This window comes from Clarias gariepinus, chromosome 10, assembly GCF_024256425.1.
Source record: "Clarias gariepinus isolate MV-2021 ecotype Netherlands chromosome 10, CGAR_prim_01v2, whole genome shotgun sequence".
Taxonomy (NCBI): Eukaryota; Metazoa; Chordata; class Actinopteri; order Siluriformes; family Clariidae; genus Clarias; species Clarias gariepinus.
In genome coordinates this window covers 11,775,475-11,801,330 of record NC_071109.1, presented here as the reverse complement: position 1 = coordinate 11,801,330, position 25,856 = coordinate 11,775,475, and the positions used below count along the sequence as shown (strand labels likewise).

Below are 25,856 nucleotides of genomic sequence, written 5' to 3'. Positions count from 1 at the left end.
ATGATTTAAGATTAAAAATTTTACTTATACAATATTTAGAGGATTTTACTTGCCCAACTAGGATTACTGCAGTTAAAAGAATCAAGCTACGACAGAGAAAAAAAAAAAATTTGGCTTTGGGTTTTTGCAGTAACTTGCACAAGAAAACTTCCCCTAATAGACCAACATGTTTTAATGACGAAGTCATTAAAAGTGAACTGTAGTTAGTCTCGACTAGTATGACTCAGTGCAGTTTAATTACCATTTTACAAATGCCTTAGAAGTCTGCTTGGAAGAATACATAAATTACAATGTACAATGTTAAAATACAAAGGGTGTTCATGTCAAGCATCCACTGTACAGTCCTGGGCCCATATTCACAAAACCTTCTTAAGCTTAAAAGTTTCTACTAGTGATGAAATTCTAAGAAAATTCTTAGAATTCTTAGAATTATTACATTTTCTTAGAATTAACCCCTAAATTTAGGATTAAATCTTAGTAAAGATAAAAAGGATTCACGAATGATGTTAGCCCTAATAACAACTCCTAAGGTAAAAATTGTTAAGAGCAGAGAGGAAGACTTTTAAAAGGCTTAAGAGTTTCTATGGAAGAGGACAAAATATCCTCCAAACACTAAACGTAAAGCTAAAGGTAACAGTGCTTATCTGTCCAATTTGGTTTCCTTGTTGTTTTACTTCCTTCCATCTCTCTTGGATTGTTGGCTACATATCATTCAAAAGTGCAAGTTAAATAGACGGTCCTGCAATCATGCAAATTGAAAAAAGATGAGCCATTTTGCTCCCATCAATCTGAAATGGACAAGTAATAAAATCAGTATAGTAAATAAATGTAAGAACTTAAATATAAATTGGCTGCTTTAAAAGTAGACACATTTTCAACATTTGGCAGTTTTAATTAACTTTAAAATATTTAGCCTGTAACACAAACTTTGCATAAAGTAGCCTGCCTTCATGATTATACAATTTCTTCTATTAATTCTATTAATAGAATTTTTACAAAGAGCCCATTTTAGGACCTTTACAGATTTTTTATCAACCAGTCACAGTCCTTGAATTACTGAGTCACCCCTAGCAAGGGGGTCAACCACACCTCCTCAGTATAATACTGAGGTTTTTGTACCTTCCTTATTCAGAGTTGCTCTGAGAAATTTCCTAAATAACTTTTAGTCTAAGACTCCAAATTAGGATATTTTTGGATAAGATAGGAGCTCTCTGAGAGAATTCTAAGAAGCTTTGTGAATACGGCGCTGATGTCACCCCATACAGTATATATATAGCAGATTTCAAGAAATAATTTTTTAATGAAAAATATTTTCCTAATCAGAAATCAGCACATTTGCATTCATGTTGTTCCCTGCTGAGACTGCCTTTACAACTCAGAAGCAACACCAAAATTGAATTTTCCTAACTTCAAGTGCAGCTTTGAAAGTTCTTACAACGTGGATTTGTGGATGCAGGTTACTTAAACCACTTACTAACTAAACACAGCTCACAGAAACACTGCAGGTAAAAAAAGAGAAAGAACAAAAAAACACTGCTTTATAAGGTAAATTACACAGTTGGTAAATTAACACAAAAGAATTAAACACGCAAATATAAAACGTGGAGGTGAGTAAATACCCAGAAAACACAGCCAGTGTAAGTGTCAGCGTTGTTATTTTTAATGACTGTGTTGCACTGCACAGTCTGACTCCATGTCATTCTGTCCATACATGAAGGTCAATGACCTTTTGCTCTGTTTTCCTTGTTTATATTTACATTTGGATTTACCATTATGTATCTTTGACTTTTTCTATTTTATGCTGGGACTTAAAAAAAGAAATAAAACCTGACATCATGAGTATAGATAATTTTTATATTAGCCATCAGAATATGTTTAGCACTACAATATTGATGAGAAGACTTTTAATCAACTAAATCTATTAGATACAGTTCAAGAGTCTTTAACACCATATTATCTTTAGCAAAAAAAAAAAAATCATTATTATTATGTACAAAACTATTCAATATTTCCAGACATATATTAAAAATGAATAAATAAACAACATTACAGAAGAATATTTGCATGCCAGGAAAGAAAGCAACATAGTGGATGACAGGCCAGTTTTGGGGTTTTGCATGAAACTAAAAAACAAGAAAGTGAGACAAAGTTCTTTTATGTACAAATGTTTTCAATGTACAAGGCATCTTGTATGCCCAAGACCTTTGCACAGTACTGTAAGTAAAACAGCTGTTAGGTTTTACTGGGCATGCTGGAGAATATGAGCGCTTCTGGTCACACTCGCTCCTTTTTATTTTCATGCAAAACCCAGAAGCCTAATTTAGACCTTTTTTGTTTCTAAAATCTATCATGTCTGTTATGTAACATGTTGCTTTCTTTACAGGCATGACAGGAATTCTTGTGTATTGTTGTTTATTCATTATTTTTTACATTATGTTTGGAAATGATGGATGATTTAGTGTTCTTATATACTGCTTATACTGTACAGGGTCGCAGGGGCCTGAAGTCTATCCCAGTCTTTGGGCACGAGGCGGTTTACACCCTGGACAAAGGGGCACAGTACGGGCTTTGGGCTGTGGAAGGACACCGGAGCATCAGGAGAAAACCCACCTAGCATGCTGAAAACATGCAAACTCCATGCACACAGACCCACACACACACAAAAACTTATATGTTTCAATAATTTAAATTTTACTCATAGAATATTTGTTTGATTCTATTTGTCCAACTAGGCTTATAAACCCATACTACAATTTAAAGAGTCAAACTGGGCAGTTTCATTAACATGAACAAGAAAACTTTCCCCAATAGATCAACATGTTTTAATGACCAACATTTTTTAAATGCCTTGGAAGTCTGCTTTGAAAAAAAATTTAATAAATAAATTATGTCAAACCAGGACTTGTGATAAAATCTCCTGTGAATGGGGGCATAAAACCGATTAAAATTTACAGAAGACTTCAAGCACAGTAGGGGGATGAGACTCTTAGCTGTAGTAAAACATCTGAACGGTGTAAACTTGAACTTATATCTGTGAATGATGATCATGGCTGAGGTGGCTTGGACCCCCGTGAACATTCAGCAAGTGGAACACCTGACCTCTGAAAATTGGCGAATAAATCGTCACCAACTTGTGTAAGAGACACATCTTTTTGGGGGAACTGAACACGCAATCGTTCACAAACAACACTTGAACATTACAAGAACTTGTCTGGCCATTATTGCCTCAAAGTTGCCACTAAAATATTTTCTTAATCAGAAATGAGCATATTTGCATTCATGTTACTCCCTGCTGAGACTGCCTTTGCAACACAGAAGCAATGCCAAAATCATATTTTCCTAACTTCAAGTGGAGCCCTAAAAGTTCTTACAACCTGGATTTGTGGTCACTTGACCCACTTAGTAACTAAACACAGCTCAGAAACACTGAACAGAAAACAAAACACTGGAGGTGTGATGCCACAGTACTAACCAAAACACAACTGTGTCACCAATAGCGAAGGATTTTGTACATAATAATGCAGATATGATACACATATACAACAAAATTTTGTGCTAAAGATAATATGGTGCCTACGACTTTTGCACAGTACTATAACTAGAGACAATTCCTGGAGAAATTGGAAACCTGCTTTTTTATGGCAAGAAAAAAAAAGAACACCTGGCTTAATGTAGTCATATAAGTTCTGTGGGGGTTTGTGCAAAATTGGGTGCTGATTGGACCACAAACAAATGAACTAGGGCTTGGGACAGAGGGGTTCAGTATGGGTCACAAAGAAATTGTAATAAGTCAAAAACACTTTTCATGGGGGTGGTTATAGGACAATATGGCCTTCTACTCTAAATAAAAAAAATGGAAGCTGAAGAAAACTTCAGTATTATTCCTTAGAAAAGCAAAAGAACCCCATTCCCTGTGGTGAGGATCGATTGGGCGTCCATCCATAGGACCTGCATTTTTGTCCACACACTTAAAAGGAATTAAATAAACTTATTTGAATGGATATTATAGTAGCACAATTAACAATTTCTAATGTGTTCATTCAAACGTAAGACATTTTCCAGTTGTGACTTTTTGTACCACATTACTTCGGCAAAAATTCAAAAGATACGTAATATTGTTTACCTTATAAACTTGTCATCGTGATACAAATTGGTGCCTTACATTATTCTAGATATTACGATCACTGTATCATACATCATATCAGAGGTTTCCTTCCTCTGCTGCTAATCCAAGAAAGGCATAAGATATAGTCTACCTACGAGCCTACCACCTGTTAATGGTGAAGAACTTTCAGTGGTAGGAAAAGTGCTGAGGAATTTTACTCAGGTTAAAATATAGATAATGTGTCAGAATCTTTGTTAATTAAAAGTGGAATATTGGGCTAAATATGTACTCAAGTAGCTGCAAGATTGCTGGTTATTTGCATAATTGATTCTACATGCGTAGTTTGTTAAAGAAGTAAGAATAAATATCAGTGTTTACTATTTACTATAATTTGCCTAATTATAATAGCTACTTTATTCGCTATAGCTATAGCTTTATACTGTAGGAAAAAACAGGCTAACTTTAATACTTGAAAATTAGATGGTGTTTACGCCTCCCAGTTGGGCAAAGAAGTTTTTATTATGAGTCGCTGCTTACACTACAATATTGGGGAAAAAAATCGCCAGGTGGCATTGCCAGAGGTACAAATCTTCAAGTTTCAAGTTGGCACAGTAACTGCTTTACTGTGCCATATCCATATTCAGATGCACATGGATAGTCATAGCACGTAATATATTGTGTTGAATGAGAAGGTGAGTGTGGGTGATGAATTAGCATGAGTATTTAAAACATCCTTTTGTACTTTAATGAACTTGTTTGCTAAACTGAAATGATTGGATTCTAAAATGAGCCTGTTGGATTACTAGTGCATAGTCATTAGCTGGATGTGTGTAGAAGTGACTTGTAAGGAGTACATTATAGGTCTGAATAAAAACGTTTCTTGCAAATGTAATTAAGTACATGTAAGCAGAACACTCGAGTGAAGTGAAAATACCCCAAAATAATATTTAAGTATAGTAATGAAGTACAATTACTCAAGTAGTTTCCTTCCACCCCTGGGAACCTTTCTATATCACAGTCACTGCTTTTAAGAGCAATATAAATTCCTTTCTTGAGAGGTTTGAGCACAACATTCAAAAATTAAAGGAAGAAAAAAAACAACAACAAACAAAATATCATATTTACACTTATCCTCTCTATTACTATTACTGTATTAGATTATCAGCATCACCTTAAAAACAATTACAATCTATTTTACTTTCTAAAACGTTGAAATGTGTATTATTTCGGATCACTGTATAAGCCTTTGTGTCAGGTAACACTGCAAAGTCTAAATAAAGCTGTTTCCTTAATACTAACACCCACATGATCTGCACAGATTTTTGGGTTAGGCAGCATTTCTAAAAGTGCAGTCCACATGGCCTGAGAAAAGACATGACAAGTTCTTTTTCTGCATTGCAGCTTTCCTTTACCCACTTAGTCCCTTCTTACTCCACTGTTCCCCCTCCATCCTATCTCCGCTGGGCACCACATGCTTTACTGTGTCCCTGGTTTCTGTTCAAACACTTTTTTTTGTGCTAACACTTCTTTTTATAGGTTCCCAAGTTTACAGCAGTTAGAAGTCAATTTACGTATCAATGGGGCAAGTATGTGCTAAAAACTTGGCAATAGATCATGGTGTAAATGGGGCAAATACCACATTAATATAAATTTAATGATATTTCAGTACAAGAAGTTGTGAGTAGAAATCGTAACAATGTTGAAACAGAAAACTACAGTGAAAATACTTAAAAATACAGAAAAAGTTATTCAGTCTAAACTTACGGCACAAAGACCTTGTGTCAATATTATTTAAAACTTTTTCTTCTATTATCTTCTGTGCTGTTTTTTTCCCCCACACTGTCAGTGTGATTCTAGTTTCAGCTTGTTATGCCAAAGGCTTATGCAATGATAAGGTATTTCATAATACATTTTTTTCTTCTTCTTAACACCTAGAAACTGTGAAATTTAGCTAAATTATCTAGGTACAGAAATGACTGAAGGGAAGGGGGTTTCTGTGGCAACAGGGTACATAATAACCGGAATACTAAACATTTTGATTCTTGGCACTTCAATGATTATGGTTCAGTTGGAATTAGATATGATTTTTTTTTGTGGAGACAGAATTCCTGTTGAAGGTTATTGCAGCTTGTTGTTGGTGTCCTTCATTCTACCCTCGCACATTTTCCACCCACTAAGCCTTCTGGCTGTATAGAGAGCTTAGTTTCTACATTTATAGAGACCTATTATATGAGCTCTGGAGTTCTTGTGCCATAATTGCTCAGCATGTAAAATTGATTTTCATGGCCAGAAGAATGAAGTAAAGTCCATACTGACTCTACCTTTTACTGATCCAGTATAATTAATCTGTAGATTTTGATTAATACTATACATATATTCAGAGTTATACTGTAGTATACTATTGGTTATAAGTAAACTATGTTATACTATGCTTACAGTATTTGTAGGTGGTTTATATAACACAGTACAGTTGATTACACATTATATGGCAAAACACAAAAAAGGCCAAAAATGACAATGTGCAAAAACCCAGCATCACTGTCCAACCACACAAATGCTCCTGTGGCTTAATAAGCTCACATTGCCAAAGCTATATTAATAATTCTTGGGAGAAACTCTTCCAGAAGAGTGGAAGTTAATATATCAGTACATGAGAACTAAATCTGGAATATACTTTATGTGTAATGTTTAGGTGACCACATTTCCCCCCCCCCCACCTTTGGACATATACAGGAAAACCTTGGATTGCGAGTAACTTGGTCTGTGAGCATCTTGCAAGACGAGCAAATTTTGTAAAATAAATTTTAACTTAATTAACGAGCAAGGTCTTGATATATGAGTAGTACGCTTGCGCTTTGTCTGCCAACGCTGCGTGACCACCACCGAGCCAATGGTTTTTCTCTCTCTTGCTCTGCGGGATTATGGGTAATCGTAATCTTTTCTAATTGTAGTATTAACATTGGTTGGCCTAATAATCATCAATTTCCAACCACACTAACGCTATTTTGACTTAATGAGTACAAATTCCCACAGCTACTGTATGTTCCAAAATCTAAGGGTAAGCATTCCCAGAAGAGTGGAGGTTATTATAACAGCAAAGGAGAACTAAACCATATTTAAACTATGATTTTTACCATAAACGTCATCATTCCACTAATAAACTGTCCCAAATGACAGTCCCCCCTAACTTACTGTAAATACTTACTGTCCCCCCTCCCTCCTTAATTTGTTTAATTACTTATTATTGCTAAAAGTCAACCTCTGGTCCTTAAAATGTGCAGTTTCTTGAATTCCTCCATATTATGCCATAAAATTATGATTTGCCTGACAGCTGCAATGCAGCTATTAAACTGCTAGCTCTCTGCTATGCATCAGCTAACTAGCTAGCTGAAATCATTGTAGTTGAACAATTTTTATTTATTTTTCTTTTATACAGTGCTAATCACTACGCCACCTGTAGTTTAACTTACCACAAGAAATGTAGGAGCTCAGAAGGGATGATGTGTATGGTATAGATGATGGAATTGAATCCATTGCAAAGTAACATTAGCATATGAATTAACATTTACTATCAAAGCATTTTAGCTAAGCTAAAGCTATGCTAAAGTAAGCAGACCTCCACCCACATGCCCATTTCTCTGTTTCCCATGTAAAAGCCAGCTAGCTAAACTCTGAGCATAGTCAATAGCACCCCGAACACTTCTTTCCCATGTTAGGAGAGCTGTCGACTATAACTGTTAAAAGGCACAAATCCTGGAAACCCCTATCCATAAATGCTAAATAAATGTAACCTCACTGAATACCTAACCGTGAACCGTCAACCATACAGGTCCATTTTTAAATTGTTACTGTTGAAATGATAACTTTAACTTTGTGCTCTAATGATACAGAAATAACATTGATTATATGAACTCATTTATAGAGCCTGATAATTCCAACATGTTTGTTAATCTGTTTGATTAGACCACAGAAACTGTATTTTTTTTCAATTGTATGTTCATTTTAATAGTCAGCAGTGGCCAGTTGACAGTGTTGTAGCTGTGATTTTTGAGTGCTGTGAAACAGTTGCAGTGTGTCTGTAGCAAGTGTTCACTCAGTGGGAAGGCGCTCGTGTGGTGTTCTGCAGGATGCGCCATGGGAGTCTCCCGTTTCAGCTGGTGCACATTACTGAAGAGACAGATGTAGGCACCTTACAGAGCAATTGATCAAAGATCAAGCGTTTTTTTTTTTTTTTTAAATCCTTGCGTATCATATTTCTATTTATTTTGTGCATCTTGTGCATTGTCTTTGGCGGGAGAAAATGAGATTAGTTTATGCAGACTGCAACATTTCTAGGATAAACAGGATAAACATTTGGCAATTCTGTACTTCATTACAGTTCTGTAGTTAATTTAAAAAAAGTTTATATTACTAAAAAAAATGCTACTTTGCAGTAAATGCAGTTATTCAATTGAATAATCAGGATAGGTTAAATTATGGTTTTACTGCTACTTAATCCTAATTAAGTCTACATGCTGTATACACCGTCATAATCTTAAAGATAACAATTTCATACCTCATGTCTTTTTGATATCAAAGATATCAATTTCATTCTTCAAGTTTTTTTTTTTTTAGGTGTGTTTCATCATCCTAAATGTAGATGATCTATCTGTAAAAAACTCACATGGCTTGCATATGTGGTAAAACAGAACTGCATGAATTTCACTCTTTTATACAAGCTTCTAATTATTTATTTAAATAAAATTATTTCTCTTAAGTATAAGGCTTTGTAAATAATTTTTAATGCAAGCAGCATAAAATATTCATCCGGTACCACAAAAATAAATGTGAACATAAATGTTTCATCAACGGCTAGGATAAAATATTTATGCATTCCATGCATTCTAGCCTATGGCATCTTTCTTTCAGTACGCTGATTCTTCCAGAAACCTCCATTTCTAGACACTAGTATGTTGTTTTAAGTCTACTTCTAATTTGATTTGCTATATATGTCATTTAATTTACTTTGATAATTACAGTTCCCCCCCCAAAGGATTTGCATTGCATCCCACATCTATCCATAAAAGATCAAGGCAAGAATTAAATAATACATGTCCCAGCAAGGTGGCACAGGTAGAAATATCAGCATGCATATCATATTGCTGCGCCTGCGCCAGAATCTGGCATTCGTCCTAAACATCAACATCAATGAGTTTGTGCAAATCCATAAGAGATGATTGCAAAGAAAAAAAATAATAAATAAGTAAATGGCGGGGACTGTGTCAAAAGATGACATATGTCTCGCTCAGAATGTTGTGGCTGATCTGAAACATCCAGCTGCTTTCTGCCGTCTGGGTCTAATTAAACCAGAATGTGGTTCCTGAAAACCAGATCTGAAATAGAAGTCGAACCCCATTAATCAGTATTTTTTTCCCCCTGTCAGCCCTCTGATAGTTTTAATTAAAAGCCCCCTGGAACACTGGTTCACACATGTCATCTCAGATTTGAAAGCCTCAGCATGTAAGTAGGACACTCATTATATAGAATGTAGGAAATGCGCAAGTCTCTAATGGGCATCTGGTTGTCTCTCTGTACACCTTTAATGACTTCAAAAACCTGCCACTAAGCAAACCTGTAACTGACGGCACTTGGCTGAGTTACTCCGTAAGTAGCAACTGGCAAACAAGCGCATCCTCCAACTAATGGAGTTGGTTAGGTACAGTACAGTATATGCAGTCGTTTTGCCTTCCATTTCAATTTAATTCTCAGCATGTAAACATTCATTATAGCACTTCACTGTTTAAAATATGTAGCCACAATAAAGTGCTGTCTGTGTATTGGTCTTTATGTCTTTGTGCATTATACACAGCTTGTATAACCTCATACTTTCCTTGTTTTTTTGCAAGCATGAAAAGCTTACCGCATATACAGTAAGTGCACCTTGAAATGAATTAAACTTCAGAACATCATCGAAAGTAATTATTCTGTACATTAATGTGGGTTTGATGAAGTTTCATATAAGATCCAGGTCCATTAGACTTTAGTGTTTCAGCCATACTGGGACCAGTTATGAGCCAGAGCTTGGTGATGTAAAAATTTCAAATAGTACCCTGATGTGAGCTTTATAAACATTTCTATTATGGCTCATTTCTTTTAGAGATGTGGCTCTGTGTTGTCTGGTTGGTATGATTTTTTTTGTTAAAATTTTTTGATTTCTTGTACATGTATCATTGTGCAACTACATGCCTTTGGGAAAACAGCTTTGGCCTGATTTGGGCTGCCATTCAAACCCATATGTGGGTCACATCTAAGCTAAATAAAATTCGCTGGTGTAGCTACACTACATGGCTAAAAGTATGTAGGCACCTGACCATCACTTTCTTAATGGAATAGATTTGGGCCCCTTAGCTTCACTCAAGCCAAATCTTCAGTTTACCCCATAGAAAGACTTGGAAGACACTTGTGTGCTTTCAACTTTGTAGCAGCAGTTTGGGGAAGGCCCATACATGGGTGTGACTGTCAGGAGTCCGCATACTTTTGGTCAGATTTTGTAAGTACCTAGTGACCTTTAACATTACCTACTTATTCACAAGGCGACTATGAATAACATATTTACAGCCTGGGCATGTAATCTGCTTGTCCCGAGTGCACATCTTATAATGAAATCCTTTCTTTCTCCACTCTTAATGTGATTTGCCCAATCATGGGGCAATTGTTCTTATAAATAGTACATTATTATATACTGTACCTTTAAATAGATCATGATTAATGCTGTTAGGTAGATCCAAAATCAGTTTTGCCTCTCATCTAAACATGGCTGATAGTTAATTTCAGCCTTAATTGCAACATCAGTCCCTCTGCGCCTGTGGCCATATTGCTTACTTCATCTCCCCCTGTCTTTCAAGTGCACTGTTTGACCCCCAGGGCCCTTTTTCATCATGTCCAATTTGCTTGCCCAGGAAAAGCAACTAATTATATTCAGGGATTTGACTTCTTTGGATGGAAGGATGAGCTATGGGCTTTGATTAGACTGCTTTATCATCTTCGAGCCCCATTACCCTCCTGACTCTGATGAAGCTGCTGTCCACAGTACTGGCTGTCTGACTTTAGCAGTCAGCAGTTTAAAAAAAATCAAAAATTTTTTTTTTTTTAAATTAAGCATATTACTTGTTCCCACTTTTCTCAACACTTACACATTACCATGTAACCTCATTAGATTACGTAATTAAGGAATCAATCTTAAATTGTTTTGTATGGCTGGAACAGTGCGAAATTTCAATGACTTTAGAAAACCTTAAAGCTTGATCAAGACTGAAGTCGAAGTACAATCCCTAAATTTAAGTCAACTTTAATTGGTTGACCTTTTTTTGAACTATTGGTACTATAACCAGGCTAATGAGTCGAATGCGTCATTTTCTTTACACGAAACCTTTAAGCAGCCCAATTGATGATGTACTTGAGAGAGAGATTAAACCAATTTAACCCAATTTGACAATTATTGTGTATTTCCTGTCAGATGAAATACCTTAATGTTTTGAGGGCGATTCAAGTACAAAATGAAAGCCAACTCACCCTAAAGAACTCTTTGGTAGAACCTGAGTCCAGCGTTCCATATGCAATTTCTGTTTGTTTGGCTAGATCTTCTGCACTTTCAATGGGTGAGACCATTCTCTCAACAGTGAGGAAGGCAGCCAGGTTAGCAGTATAGGACGAGATGATGATGAGGGTGAAGAACCACCAGACACCTCCCACTATTCTGCCCGATAAGGACCTAGAGAACATGCATACAAAATGAATGATTTAAAACATGAAACAACAAAATAGTGCAAATAAAATGAATAATTTGTATTGATTTTAAGTTTTATTCTTTTATGTCTGGATCTAAAAGAGACATCAATGCACTGTCTAGCATCGGTAAATTTGAATAAAGTATTTCTATGCCAATCCACAGCAGCCAAAAATAACAAACTGCATCATAGACATGACACTGTGTGGGGTGTGAGAAAATCCTAAAGAGGCAAAAGAATTTAAATTGAAAAATGCATCAGAAAGTTAAATGGAATACTCATGACAGATTATTGTGGGAGACGACATTTTGGTGTCAGCGTGATGTATAGCTGACAGCTGTGTCAGATTTTAAAATGTTCTCCTAAATCAGTAATAATAACAGCTGATCACTCACAGTTCTCCGAAGGCCTGAAATGACCCTTTATGGTACAGTGTATGGAATATAGAAGTGTGTGACAGATTTCTATTTGTTATTTCTTGGCATTTGCAGTAATGTAGAACAAATTAAAAGTATATGTTAGCAATATGCAGTGTAAAAATATGCTTATGTAAGATGCAAATTATCTTATTATATGAACACAAGACTTGATATATACTGTAGTGGTTCTCAGTTCACTGCCCTGTACATTTTGTGCTTCCTCGGCTCGCCATCTGATTTAACTAATTAAGAGTTTTCTTAAAAACGCATTTTCTAATTCAGTGATCTTTTCTGTTTTATTTCTTTCTACATTATGAAACAATGCTGAAGGCATCCTAAATATGTCATAGTCCTCTGAACAGTTGATATTGAGATGTGTCTGCTACTTATGTTCTGTATAGCCTTCATACAGTAACTACTGCTCTAATCTGAAGTGATTTCTGAGGCTGGTAACTCCTCTGCAGCAGAGTTACGTTTTGGTCTTGCTTTCCTGGGATGTTCTTCATTAGATACAATTTTTATCATGGTGCTTGATGGGTTTTGCAAATGCACTTGACAATACTTTTCTTGACAAAATTGTTCCAGAAGGGGACTCATGTCAAATGTAAAATAACGATTATTATTGTTGTTTTGACTAGTTAGATGCTATGATTTTCATTCAATGTCATCAATTTACATAATATAGAGTCAGCCTATGTCACATATTCCCCAATTATAAAGCAGTATGTAAACTTATAGTCCATTTCAAAAGTATGGGAACAGCAAGGTTAATCGTTCTGTTTTAACTTTAATTACTGTTGCTTTCATTTCCTAATATTTACTGTATATATAGACTTGTTAAACAGCAGAGACACATACACAAAATAGTTTGGTAAGCAACGGTACAGGAACAGACAGTCCTAATGTTTAGTCCTTAAAGTATTTGATATATGGTTTTCTTTAAAGCTGTAACAAGGTTTCTGTCATCAGCTGCAGTTTTTTTGGCCAACCTACTCTACGTTTCGTTGTTGATACACCCATTTTTTTTTAGCTCTCCATCACTAGGGGGCTCCCACATTAAGGCTACTACCACTCAGTTGGGAGGGACGAAATTTCCTCCGAACCACATGACGCCAGCTGACTGCATCTTATCGAACTGCTCGTTCATGCACCGTTGGAGCGGAGTAACACACTCGGAGGACAGCGCTATCCGCTCCTTCCGCTTCCGATTGGCTGTAGAGTCGTGATTAATGTGGGAGCACTAAGTACCTCTCATCCCTCCCCTCTGAGAGAGCTCGGCCAATCAGCTCTCTCTAGACCTCCAGCTGCAAGAGGTTACAGCATCACCCGGGAATCGAAATTGCTATCTCCGGATAATAGGGCGAGCACTTTACCACTGTGGCACTCGGAGCAATGGCTCTGACCAGGTTTTTATCAACTTCAAAATGGCTTGCTTTTCTCCCATAAGTGGCTCTCTGGTCTTCATGTCGGTTTATTCGTTTTGACAACAAATTCACTTGAAAAAAACGGTTGGTTCAAACAAAAGGTATCATGTTCTAAACTGTTCAATACATCAAGATGTGAACATCAGGAAATAACAAAAAATCATGTTCATCTTATCATATTAAACCCAATGTGTAAGAAAAAGGAAAAAACAGACTTATCATTCCAATAGTTTTAGTTTAATTTTACGTTGCATAATTACTATATAATAGTGGCATTTCTTTAATAATTGTATTTATTTAGAAGCACTAAGAGGCTTTGCTTAGAGCTTGGAGCATCTATACTGTAAATTAAGCATTATCCCAAAGGATCAAAAGGTAGTTTTGTTCTGGGTTTCTATTTCTTGATGTGGTCCCCAAAGTCTTTTATTAAACAGCCCATTCTGCAATAAGCATTTCAAGCAATTGCACTGACTAAATCTATACTTATCGTGCGTTGTCATAACCTGAGCAGCAAAATACTGTATATTAGGTTCAATTCATTTTCTCGCTTTCACCCCAGGCAAATAGGACCTGTTTATGTTAAAATATAGATACACTTCCTGGCTGTTTGGTTGCTTTGATTGCTGTTTCCCATCAGTCATGTTCTTCTGAAACACATAAATGTCACACAGCACGGCAAGATTTTATGGACTCATGCAATGTAATTACTTGGTTTTCATTGGGATTGGCAATGGGGGAGAGAAGAGAATCGTGTTGCTGCATCATCAAAGAGACAGATTATTTTCAGGATATAATCATCAACTGAAAAATATTACACTTTATTCATTTCAGAGAAGAGGAAATGAAGTGAACTAGGTTGTTTAACAGAAACAAAATCAACAACAATAACAATAATAATAATAATAATAATATGCTACCTTAATTTATCTAAATTCAGATTTTATTCTTTATGGTAATCGATTAGGTAGCAGACTGTTTTTGCAGCTATAGATGAATCATTATAAGAATTGCAATGATTACAATGATTAAAATGTCTTCATTAAAAGTGTTTTCCTCCTCATTAAATGATATTAACTTTGTTTTAATAGGATTAGATTTGTTTTTGCGTTTTTCTGCAAAACCCATTTGTTTGCATTCAGTTCTGTTATTTGAATAAAGCTTCGACAAGCTCCACAGGAGAAATATTTGGAGATGTGCAAAATGATCTGTGACAGACTGCAGCGTGATGGAGTCCTAATTAATCAGCTTCCTGCTGCTGTATTTAGGAACAGCTTGAAACCGTTTCAGGTGTATGCAGAGTACTGCAGAGACGACCATTAACATTAATATTGCTTAATAAAGGATAAAGATATGAATAACAACAAGATTATAAACAAAAGTAAAAGAAAAGCTAATGGCAAGTGTGCCAAGAATGTCTAAACATTATTTTGATGACTATGACGTAATTTTTTTCATTTTGATTGTTCTCTTGTAGAACTAGGATATGTCTAAAAATTATATTACTTATATTATTATAGCTATAAACAGTTGTTTCATCAGCGGCCTTTTAATTTAACTCTTATACCATAATTTACGAAAATTTTACAACAACAAATCAAATGGTGAGTTCAGCAACACAGCATATACCATATACAACATTTAAAATAAAATAACACACGATGTTGTCATGAGAAGCCCGAGGCATTGCAGCTGTGCTGATATTTAGTACAACAGCACGACCTTGAGTGTGATATTGCTTTTATATAACAGTTTCACAAACGGCATTTATTATCAACAGATTTTTATTTGTTTGTTTATTTAACCAGTTATTTTGGTGGAGCCGGTGACCGACAGTTAGTGACCGTTTTGGCAGGAAGCTGCTCTCGCCCCAGTATTAGTAATACCACAGTAATACCACAACCTAATTCCACCTATCCTGTGAGTGACAGTTAGTGTAATTAACAGTTATTAGAAAACCTGTGATGCGGGGTGATATCCCAGTGCTGCTAATAGGTATTATCAACGCTTTCGAAATGCCTCTCATCCAATCAGATTACTCGGTTGGAACTAACTGTTGTATAATCAACTAAATATTAATAGTTTATTAGGTAAACCTTAAAGTGTTACCATGTACAGCTTATCTGTAGCTTTCTTGCTTCGGCCTTTTTCTAGTAAAATGCACCTAAAAACCAAATATCAATATGCTTACATATAAAGTTTTTTCGTCTTCTGTCATTATTGCACTCTGTTTTTGTTAATGCATCGTCCTGTACACATGACACTAATGTATGTGATCAATGATCTGTGAACGGCTGGATTGATCTCAGACTGCAGCCCATCTACTGCCTGTGCTTCCGAGGAGTCTTGTGTAAAATGTGTAATAGAGAGTCAACAATTTTAATAGGAAAGAAACAAAGCTTTTCCTTTCTGGGTATCCTACTGAGCATGGATCTCATTATCACAGATACAGCAGCGTTCATTGCAAAGTGTATTAAACTGGTCAACACTGCATTACATTTCCTAAACTATTCCAAACAAACGCCCAGGTATTTAAACTGGACATTCAGTCTCACAGTAGGATGATGGATGGTTGGATTTTTTAATTGCTAGAAGGCCACCAACCTTGGTGAGATATCACAGCCCTGCTGCATGAATGCACCGAGAGAGAACCACAGGCTGTTAAAAATCCCAAAGTCATTAGGCGGGTCAGGAGGAGTCTGGGGGTCTTTGGCTTCATCTGTCTCGTCCAGATGCCACTCGTACGGACTGAAGCGGCTCACGAGGAAAAGCACCACACTCACGCCGATGTAGGCGAAGACGATGCACATCCAGATCTCGTACGCCAGGGGGTCCAGGAAGGAGAACACACCTGGCTTGGACTTCTGAGGTTTCTTGATCATGATAGAAATGCCCAAGCTCATGAAGGGCTTTGAAAAATCGATGACTTCTTCTCGAACAAGCGTAATAGTCAGTGGTGCGACGGCTATGTCCGCTCTCTGTAAAAACAAACAAACAAACAAACAAACAAACAAATAAATAAATAAATAAATAGGGGGAATGGACAGTGCTTGTTAAGGCCAGTAGATCTGCAAGACAAATATGCACATCCAGAAGTTAACAAATGGCCTACTTAAATAGGATGCTTTAAATCAGTCACTGTTTTCAGTATTTAGTAGTCTTTACCACTTCAATAAGCTCATCACACAAATGAGTGTTATTTTGAATGCTTAACGATGGGTATTATCCCGTCTTCTTGTATGTGGGCAAACTGAAGCAAAAAAAAAAAAAAAAAAGATTCTAAATAAATGCTTTGCCTTTGCCCTAGGGTACAGTTCCCAAACACTGTAGCAGAACTTATAAAAAGGCTCCTGTTAAAAACGAAGACATCCACTGCCCCAGAGCATTTTAAAAAAAGATATGCAAAGCATAGCAGTTTTGACTGCAGAGCACAGAAAAGACAGCTGAGCTTTCACAAGCAATTCAATGGCTTAAGCCTTGTGCTGACCTCCACTTCATCAGGCCTAAAGGAGACTGCAAATCTTTTGCAAAACACTTTCCTCATGCGTCACCAACTGCTGCTCTGGGAACTATGGACTTTGAGATGTGACAAGCGGAATCTGTAGCTTTGTCTCTCGAGGGCATTCGAGTGTAAGGTCAGCAAGAGATCCCGGATCGCGGGTCTCTCCTCCGGCAGGAAGTGATTAGTTATGCAATAAGGCAGGATAAGGTCAAGGAAACTTTGCAGGTGACTGGTGGGTATAAAAGCTCCTTGCAAATATTCATTTCTTTTTATCTTGCAGTCAGTAGTGAGTGAAACACTGGCGTACTGTCTCAATAAATCATAGAATAATTTGCATTTAAATAGCTAATTAAGTGTCTACCAGAAGTGATTTATCAGTAAGGCAGAAACACGCCTTGGCTCTCTTCCTCCTGCACTATGGATAAATAATTAGACATGATCGTTTTTTTTTTCTTCCCTAAATCCATGGTGAAATGTGCCCTGAACACGCCTGTTATGGCAAATGGTCATCATATACAGTACAGTACTGTGCAAAAGTCTTGAGCCACACGTCATTTTTTTATATTTTGCTTCCAAAGAGACAGACTTTCTTGTATTTTTTATGGAGTCTTAAGGATTAGTTTTCCGGCTTCTTGAATTACTTTTTGGGCCTTCATTTTCAGTCTAGTCCCAGTACTTGAGCAGTTTCAGAGGAATGTTTTTGTTTATTAAGACCACACTGACCTATAAATTATTCAAGCATAAAAAATATCAAACTGGGCAGGACCCAGTGGGAAACAGGTCCCGCGGATTACATATGATCATGCAAGTGATTTGTAAAGCTGAGTCAATGGAACAGACGAGAGGGGAAATGAAAAGGTGCCAATTCATTGCAGTGCACGAAGACACACACACACTCACTTACAGAGTTCGGGCAATTTGGAAACGTCATATGGCCTAATCTGTGGAATCAAATGCTAGGGGGTGTGATGCCACAGTGTTAACAGCTACACCACGCTTAAAAAAACAAAAAAACAATCAATTTTTTTATTGTTTCCGCGGATACTTTGCAGTCTGTGACAGTAAAACATTTCTTTTTATTTATTTCATTCAATTTACATTTTTTTTATTATAATATCAACTTTTATATGACGAAATCAAGGCTTCCACACAGTACTGTAAGGTCAGGGGTAGCTTAGTGGTTAAGGCATGGGACTACAGTTCAGAAGGTCCCAGGTTCACATCCCTGTTGGGCCCTTGATTAATGCCCTTAACTGTCAACTGCTCAGATGTATAATGCGATAGAAATGTACAGATCAGGGTGTCTAAATATACTGTACAGTATGTTGCAGTTTTATAAGATCTGACTGATATATATATATATATATATATATATATATATATATATATATATATATATAACAAGTAGTAGGAACATTATTGTTATAATAAAAATAATAATTATTATTTCATGTTATAATTATTATTAGTATTAGTGAGGCATCTGTGTTCATACTGTGCTTTCGGTCTAAATGATTAATTTTGCTAGCTTATCGTAGCAACCGTGTAAATGTAGAAAATAAGCTGCTGTTGTAACAACATTCAAGTGACTCAAAAAACAGCTTGTGGTATAAACTATTGATTTGTGGATGACTTTGTATTGTGCATCATTGCTCATAATACTAAACTGAAGATAAAGAAAAACTTGAGCAAATAGAAACCGAAGAAAAAAAAAAATCAACAAACTGTAATCCGGCTCACGCATCATTATGCCACGTAATAAAACCAATTTAAACTGGTGCGGATCTCAGCATGACAATCAATACTGAGCAACAACAACGAAACCCTATACAGACCAACTTATAAACGTGGCCTTTAAAATGCAAAGAGAATGACATTAATTTCCTGGCCAGTAAGTCATACCAGTATCAGACCTGGGGATGTAGCACAACAGGTGTTCTGTTCCAGACTAAAACAGGATATTTTGGCTTCTTCTCCTACCCTGAGTGGACATTTTTTCCTCCTCATTTTGAGTGTAATTTCAACCCACAGCACATCAAAACCAGGCAATTTCTTTGCCTGATAGTTAGAAAATTGAACAGATGAGGTAACCCAACCCTCATGCATTTTATATACGGCCCGTCCGTCTTCGGTGCAGGCCGGAAGCATCAGGAATGATTTCGCTGGCTTTGCCTGCATTTACAGCACCGGAGCGCTTTGACAAATGCAAAAAGTGGATGCTTGCCCTGGAACAAGCAGTCAAAGTGGCTTTCTGATGTAGTGATGCTAAGATGAATCAGTGGACAGCACGCTGTGAGGCAGCGGACCACGAAGCACAATTTCACTGCTGGCTTTGGCCGCCCGCTTCGAGATAAATAGATGCTTTTGTTATATATGTGTAATGACAGCATACTAACTGGAAACACTAACTGTATCTTTTTCATTAATTCACACATTTCTGTTTCTTATTGAAACCTTTTTATGCCCGTTGTGATATTTTTATTTATTTTTTGACTGTTCGAGGTTAAACGAACAGGATAAACAACAGACATGAAAAGAACAGAAAGTATCTTTTGTTAATTTCTTTTTGCACCACAATTTTGTCACATTGGCACAATACAGTATGCCATTGTAGTTTATATATTGCATTTTACACAGAATGAATACATTACAATCCAAAAAAGAGTGTTATTTTGATGAAGTAATGCCTTTTCTTAGGAATTACTGTAAAACTAATCACTTAAGAAGAGCAACAGTTCCTTTTTTCTTATGATTGTAAATGCTAATGTGCACCTGCTCAAATACTGTAGACATACCTGTATAAAATCTTTTTAAGCTTACTACAGGTCAGGCATAACCTGACTGTGAGAGTAAATTCACTCACTCACTCACTCTCTCATCGTCTATACTGCTTAATCGTGTATACAGGGTCGTGGAAGAATCTCAGGAGACTTACGGCACGAGGCGCGGTACACCCAGGACAGGTTCCCACTCTATCGCAGGGTACACACACATATAGACACTTACACACTCATTTACACACTACGGGCAATTTGGGAACACCAATTTGCCTAATATCCAGGTCTTGGGACTGTGGGATTAAACCGGAGTACCTGGAGGAAACCCACCAAGCAGGGGAGAACATGCAAACTCCATGCACACAGAGATGGGAATTGTACCTGGCCAGGAATCGAACCCGTATCCTGGAGGTGCAAGGGAATAGTGCTAACCACTAGGCCACCGTGCCTCCACAGTAAATTTACATGTGTCGAAAATTTCACGGTGCATGGTTGTTAATAACACTGATTTTAAACCACAAACTACACACACTATATGGATAAAGGTTCCTGGACATTTGACCATCAAACTCATATGTGTTTTATAAAACTATGGCCTGGTGACCACAAAGCGAACTCCATGAAGACAAGTTTGGAACAGCAGAACTTAAATGGCCAGCTCATTCTGTGTAGGTCTGTAGGGGGCCTGTTTCCTAAACCCGGAAGCTCAGGGCACAAACCAGGGAATAATGCAGATGGTGTGCTAATCCATTGCAGGGCACAGGTGCACACACACACACATACACACACGTTCACACATTTAATCTCACCCTATGGGCAATTTGGAAAAAATCGGTCAGACTACACAGCATGTCTTTGCACTAAGGATGGAAACGAAGTAACCGAAGATAACCCACCAAGCAAGGAGAGAGCATGCAAACTTCACACACACACACACACACACACACATACCCAAGGCGAAATTCAAAGCCCCAAACATGGAGGTGCAAAGCAGAATGGCTAACCGCTAAGCTACTGTACCACCCTAGGTTATTGTTATATGTTAAATATTGCATTTTAGGTCAGAAAAAGCTTAAAATAATAACAACAACAGAAATTAGTGAAATAACAAGTATAAGATTGGTTCGTAATACTCCTTTAAGATCATTCATTACATTTTAACATAAAATAGCACACTGACAGAGTAGTCCTATTTATATAAAGATTAATGACAACACCTGTCTTCCACAGTTCTCTTTTGGAACATCTTAGCCCATACCCTTGCCCGTGGCTGTGCACAGCTCCTTTCCTATTTTTCACTTAGACATTAACATTGAAGTAAAATACACATCTTTAGTAAATTTCCCAACATGCACATATACAATCAGTTGTCATAGGAGGAAAATGAGTTAGTGGAGAGGAGTAAGCTGGTAAAAAATCAACTGGTACTCACCCCATATACTAGTTCACCCACCATCCCGTTCCACGTCTTGGTCTCTGGGTCGCGGGCGCCATACTTGCCGTCCATGACTATAGACAGTCTGTACTTAATCCCGACGTGTTTGGCTATCTCAGAAGCTAAATCGACACAGTAGCCTTCATACTTGTCATTGCCATCCAGATGCATATGGTTTTTCTTGTACATCACATACGGCGCTTCCTGTTAATCAAACACACACTGGTTTATTGTCACCTGTGCGCAGCAGTCACCAGAGCCGAATGACAGCTGAACAGTGAAGAGCATGCAAGGGCGTGCAGGGTAATCATATACAGACCGGTTTACTTTTCTTCTCTTTTGCGCTCTCTCTCTCTCTCTCTCTCACACACACAAACACACACATACACACACATACGCACACACAGTCATACAGTCATTTTTATGTTCTAGATCTCCATTCTCGTTCTAGGTCATACTGTACCTCAGACAAACACATAAAAATCACACTTGTATAAAAATCAAACAGCGTGACATCCAGAAACGGATGGATGGGACAGAGAGAGTAAATATGGGGTCATGTGATCATGGCAAGACCCCTTTGTTAATGCACCCAGCCCCTACCAACAATATGGTCATGAAGATGAATGGTGAAGAATGCAACAAACACAGACTGACCCACACACACACTTCCTCTGCGTTGGAGTTTGAGCTATAGAGTGGGGGCTGAGCTGCATTATCTAACCCCATATTCACACTAACAAGCAACAGTAAGTGACAGCTAACAGGTTCACTTTATATGTACGTATATATGTGACAGATAACAATTTAATCTATTTAAAAAGACAATGCACCAAAACAAAACTGCATTGATATATTCTTAATTAAATGTTAATTTGGTAAGACCCAGTAATGGCAAGCAGGAATAGCAGGAATATAATAATATAATAGCAGGAAACAACACTGCTTACATGTGCCAAACTGGTTAAATTAAACTAACAATAGCTCAGTTGCTCAACTGTCATGTTATGTAATAAAATCACATGTTAAGTAACGTCACAAATCTCTCATATAAAATGTTGATGTAGTAAGGCGGAAACATAGACTATTATTATTATTATTATTATTATTATTATTATTATTATCATAATAATATAGTCATTATAATAATAATGATTATAACATTAATAATAATAATAATTACTATTATTACTGGCTATTTAATTTGTTTATTGTTAAAATTCTATTTTGGTTATTTAACTGTTTACTTTCAATATTAAAATATACAAGCATTTTTTTTTATTATATCATAATTGTAATTATAACTATAATTATTATATATACAGTATCTTCTAAATTATATAGTACAAAATAAACACATTAATTAATGTTAGTTATAAGTAAAAATTTATACTATATGATTTGATATATAAAGTCATACTTTAACATATTTTAACATTAATTATTTTGATTCTTTTTCTAATAAACTATAGAATTATACTGTGATATAATTATTTCTAATAACACCAAAGATAATATAATTTTTTTTACTAATAATATGCATGAACAATATTTATTAGAGTGTATTATTTATTTATTTATGATTTTGTTTTTAACATGAATTAATATTATTTATTATATAACATGTTATATGTTTATTAGTTTTATTATAGTTTTTACCGAATCTACTGATCAGCCATAACATTATCAATATAAACATTAAAACCACCACGTTTTAAGGTTCCCCTTGTGGCACCAGGGTGACTCTGGCCCCTCATGGTGTGGATCCTAAAGGCTGTGGAGCTGTAGGGATGCTGGGGTGTCTGAGACCAGGATGTTGGCAGAGGATCCTTTGGGCTTTGAAGGTTGCATGGTTGCGCTCTATGGATAGAGGTGCCCTGGACAAGGTGCCAATCCATCGCAAGGCACACATACACACACTGACACACTCATGCACACACTAAGGGCAATTTAAGAATGCCAATCAGCCTAATGTGCATGTCTTTGGACTGTGGGAGGAAACTGGAGTACCCGGAGGAAACCCATTAAGCACAAAAGAACATGCAATCTCCATGTACAGTACACAGACCCTGAGGTGCAAGGCAGTGCTAACCGCTAAGCCACCATGCTAGTATCCATTTACAGTTGAAAAATTCTTCTTTAAACTGTGGCTTCATCGTATTCCGTCATATTAAACCTTTTAATAAATGTCAGACATTACCACTAAGAACAAAGCAGGAAGTGGGAAGGAACGTCTGTGTCTTCGGTGAGTGTACTGTATGTAGCTAGTACAGTTAGCTTTCTAGAGAGGAAGCTAGCACCACAGCTAGCATGTAGCATGTATACCAAACAACTAATTATCACATAGATTAATAACATAGACCAACAAAACAGTGCACATCCTTAACAAGAATACAAGAGTAGCAGCTAATCATTATCCCCCAAACACCAACTACAAGTGACTTGTTGCTTGCTAGTGTGAACGTAAGGTGAGTGGTGAGAGATTGGATTGGTGGTTAGGGTCTTGAGAGGTGATTTCCTTTTCATAAAGTAAATGGCAGTGACTGGAGACAGACAAATCTGCTTCAGAACATATCATTCCAGCAAAAAAAAAGAAAAAAAGAAGTGAAAAAACAAGAGCATACATACTAGTAGATAAAGGCATAATTAGGATTAAAACAAACTTTAATACCTGGCTAAATAAATACTACAAACGCTACTGCACAAGCATTTCTTTTTTTCTCTCATGTCTTTCCATTAAAGGCACAGCAGCAGCTTTTTTTTTTTTTTTTTAGCACATCATTACCAAACCATGGGGCTTCACACACACACACACACACACATAGACACACATGCATGCATGCACACCCACACCCACACAGCTCCCCTATTAGAGTCAGAGACAATTTGGTTGCCAGTGGGGTAGCAATGGTTTGTTTGCTTTGTGCTGAATACATCCTTTCACCTTATCTCTTCCGGGACACTACCCATTCCGAGCGAGTCAGTATGGATCTGGTGACGATCAAAACAACTCGGGCTGTTTATTCTTTCATGCATAAGTCATTCTACACTTTTGTAGTTGAGAGACAACATGATTACATCTTATGTTTTGTTCTAGAGAGTGGTTCTGTGCTTGCTTTGGAAGCATAAATCAAATTGAACGTCGCAATCAAAGAGTCTTCATGATAGCAAATGGTAAAGAATTTTCAGTAGCAATGCAATTTCTCAGTCAGTATAAAATAAAAAAAAAGAAGAAGAAATGAAATGCAGTCGGTAAACATAAGGCTAGCCTGGTGATTACCCCTGATTCTTTACTTTGTCTCAGACAAACCATTGAACCTTTCGAATCACTGCCTGTGATTTTGCCGGCTGCTGGATTCCACATGTCATGACCATTTACTTGATGAGTGGAGACGGGTCTTACTTACGTATGCACTGTATGTCAGGTTTGATGATGGAAACAGAAACGTATATATATAAAAAAAAAAAAACGAAAAAAAAAAAAACATTACCATCATACCAAATGCCGTTATTGTGATGTCACTGCTATGACAGGCCACTGGAATATGGAAAATCAAAATGCTTTGTCACCCACACGGATACAGTTGAAACACTCATCGTGTCTTTTTGCCCTTTGACTGTTTCAACGTGTAGTGAGTGGATGGAAAGCAACGCAAAAGAAATATACTTCTAGCCGCCCAGGACAGAATGTATCAATCTGTGAGTCTACACCATGACCCTGAGTGGCAGAATATGGGACACATTTAAAACATTGTGGAACGTGTACCATAATAGTAGTGACCACAATTGTTCGGTTTTCCACTGAGGACGAATCGTTGCTGTACGGCTGATCCATTATATTTACAAAGCGCTCAAACTCGTTCCAGTACCCGATCTGCAAAAGGGAAAACATTTTTGTTATTATCGAAACAACAGCCATTTTAAGCACATTAATGCTTCCCTCAGCCCACAGCTCCCCCCCACTCCTTTAAAAATTATTATTTCACGTACAGACAGGAAGCTAAAGAGCCTGCTGGAGATGTATTAAGCTATAAAGGCGTTCTCTCATAAGACTATGTTCATTAAAATGGCATTAGGTGCCGGAGCTGCTATTGCCTCCTGTTAAATGGAAGTGGAGGAAGGAGTAGGAGTATGTCTGGCAGGGAGCTTTTAAATATGGACAATGCTTACTATACAAGCACTGGGCCGCTCGGAGAACTGCACATACACAAATCAGCTGTGCGTTAGAAAAACAGAACAAGAAAATGAAGAGTGAGGAGTGTGCTGCTTAAATGTCATTTGGTGGCATGAAGTGCTACTTGTTTATCCTCAGATTAATAGATGTAGTGACTCAAATAAAGCATTGGTTCGCTTCTATTAACAATCCAGCGTTTTTAAGCTATACCGCTGCTAGATTGCAGTCAATAGTGTTAAGTGCTTAGTAAAAGAACA

The 25,856-nt window shown here is 36.8% G+C and overlaps 1 protein-coding gene across 4 annotated transcripts in view; it reads right to left on the bottom strand.

The window, feature by feature from the left end:
- The window catches only part of gria3b (glutamate receptor, ionotropic, AMPA 3b), a 127,623-nt gene that overhangs the window by 15,677 nt on the left and 86,090 nt on the right, over positions 1-25,856 (bottom strand). For all 4 annotated transcript variants that reach the window (XR_008361204.1, XM_053505392.1, XM_053505393.1 and 1 more), the window contains exons 9-12: positions 25,192-25,299; positions 21,423-21,629; positions 16,316-16,689; positions 11,657-11,855 (exon numbers count right to left, since the gene is read on the bottom strand). Coding sequence is in view for 3 of the 4 variants with exons in the window: in XM_053505392.1 (XP_053361367.1) it covers positions 11,657-11,855; positions 16,316-16,689; positions 21,423-21,629; positions 25,192-25,299 (888 nt within the window). In the remaining variant the exon portion in view is untranslated. The remainder of the gene's footprint in view (positions 1-11,656; positions 11,856-16,315; positions 16,690-21,422; positions 21,630-25,191; positions 25,300-25,856) is intronic.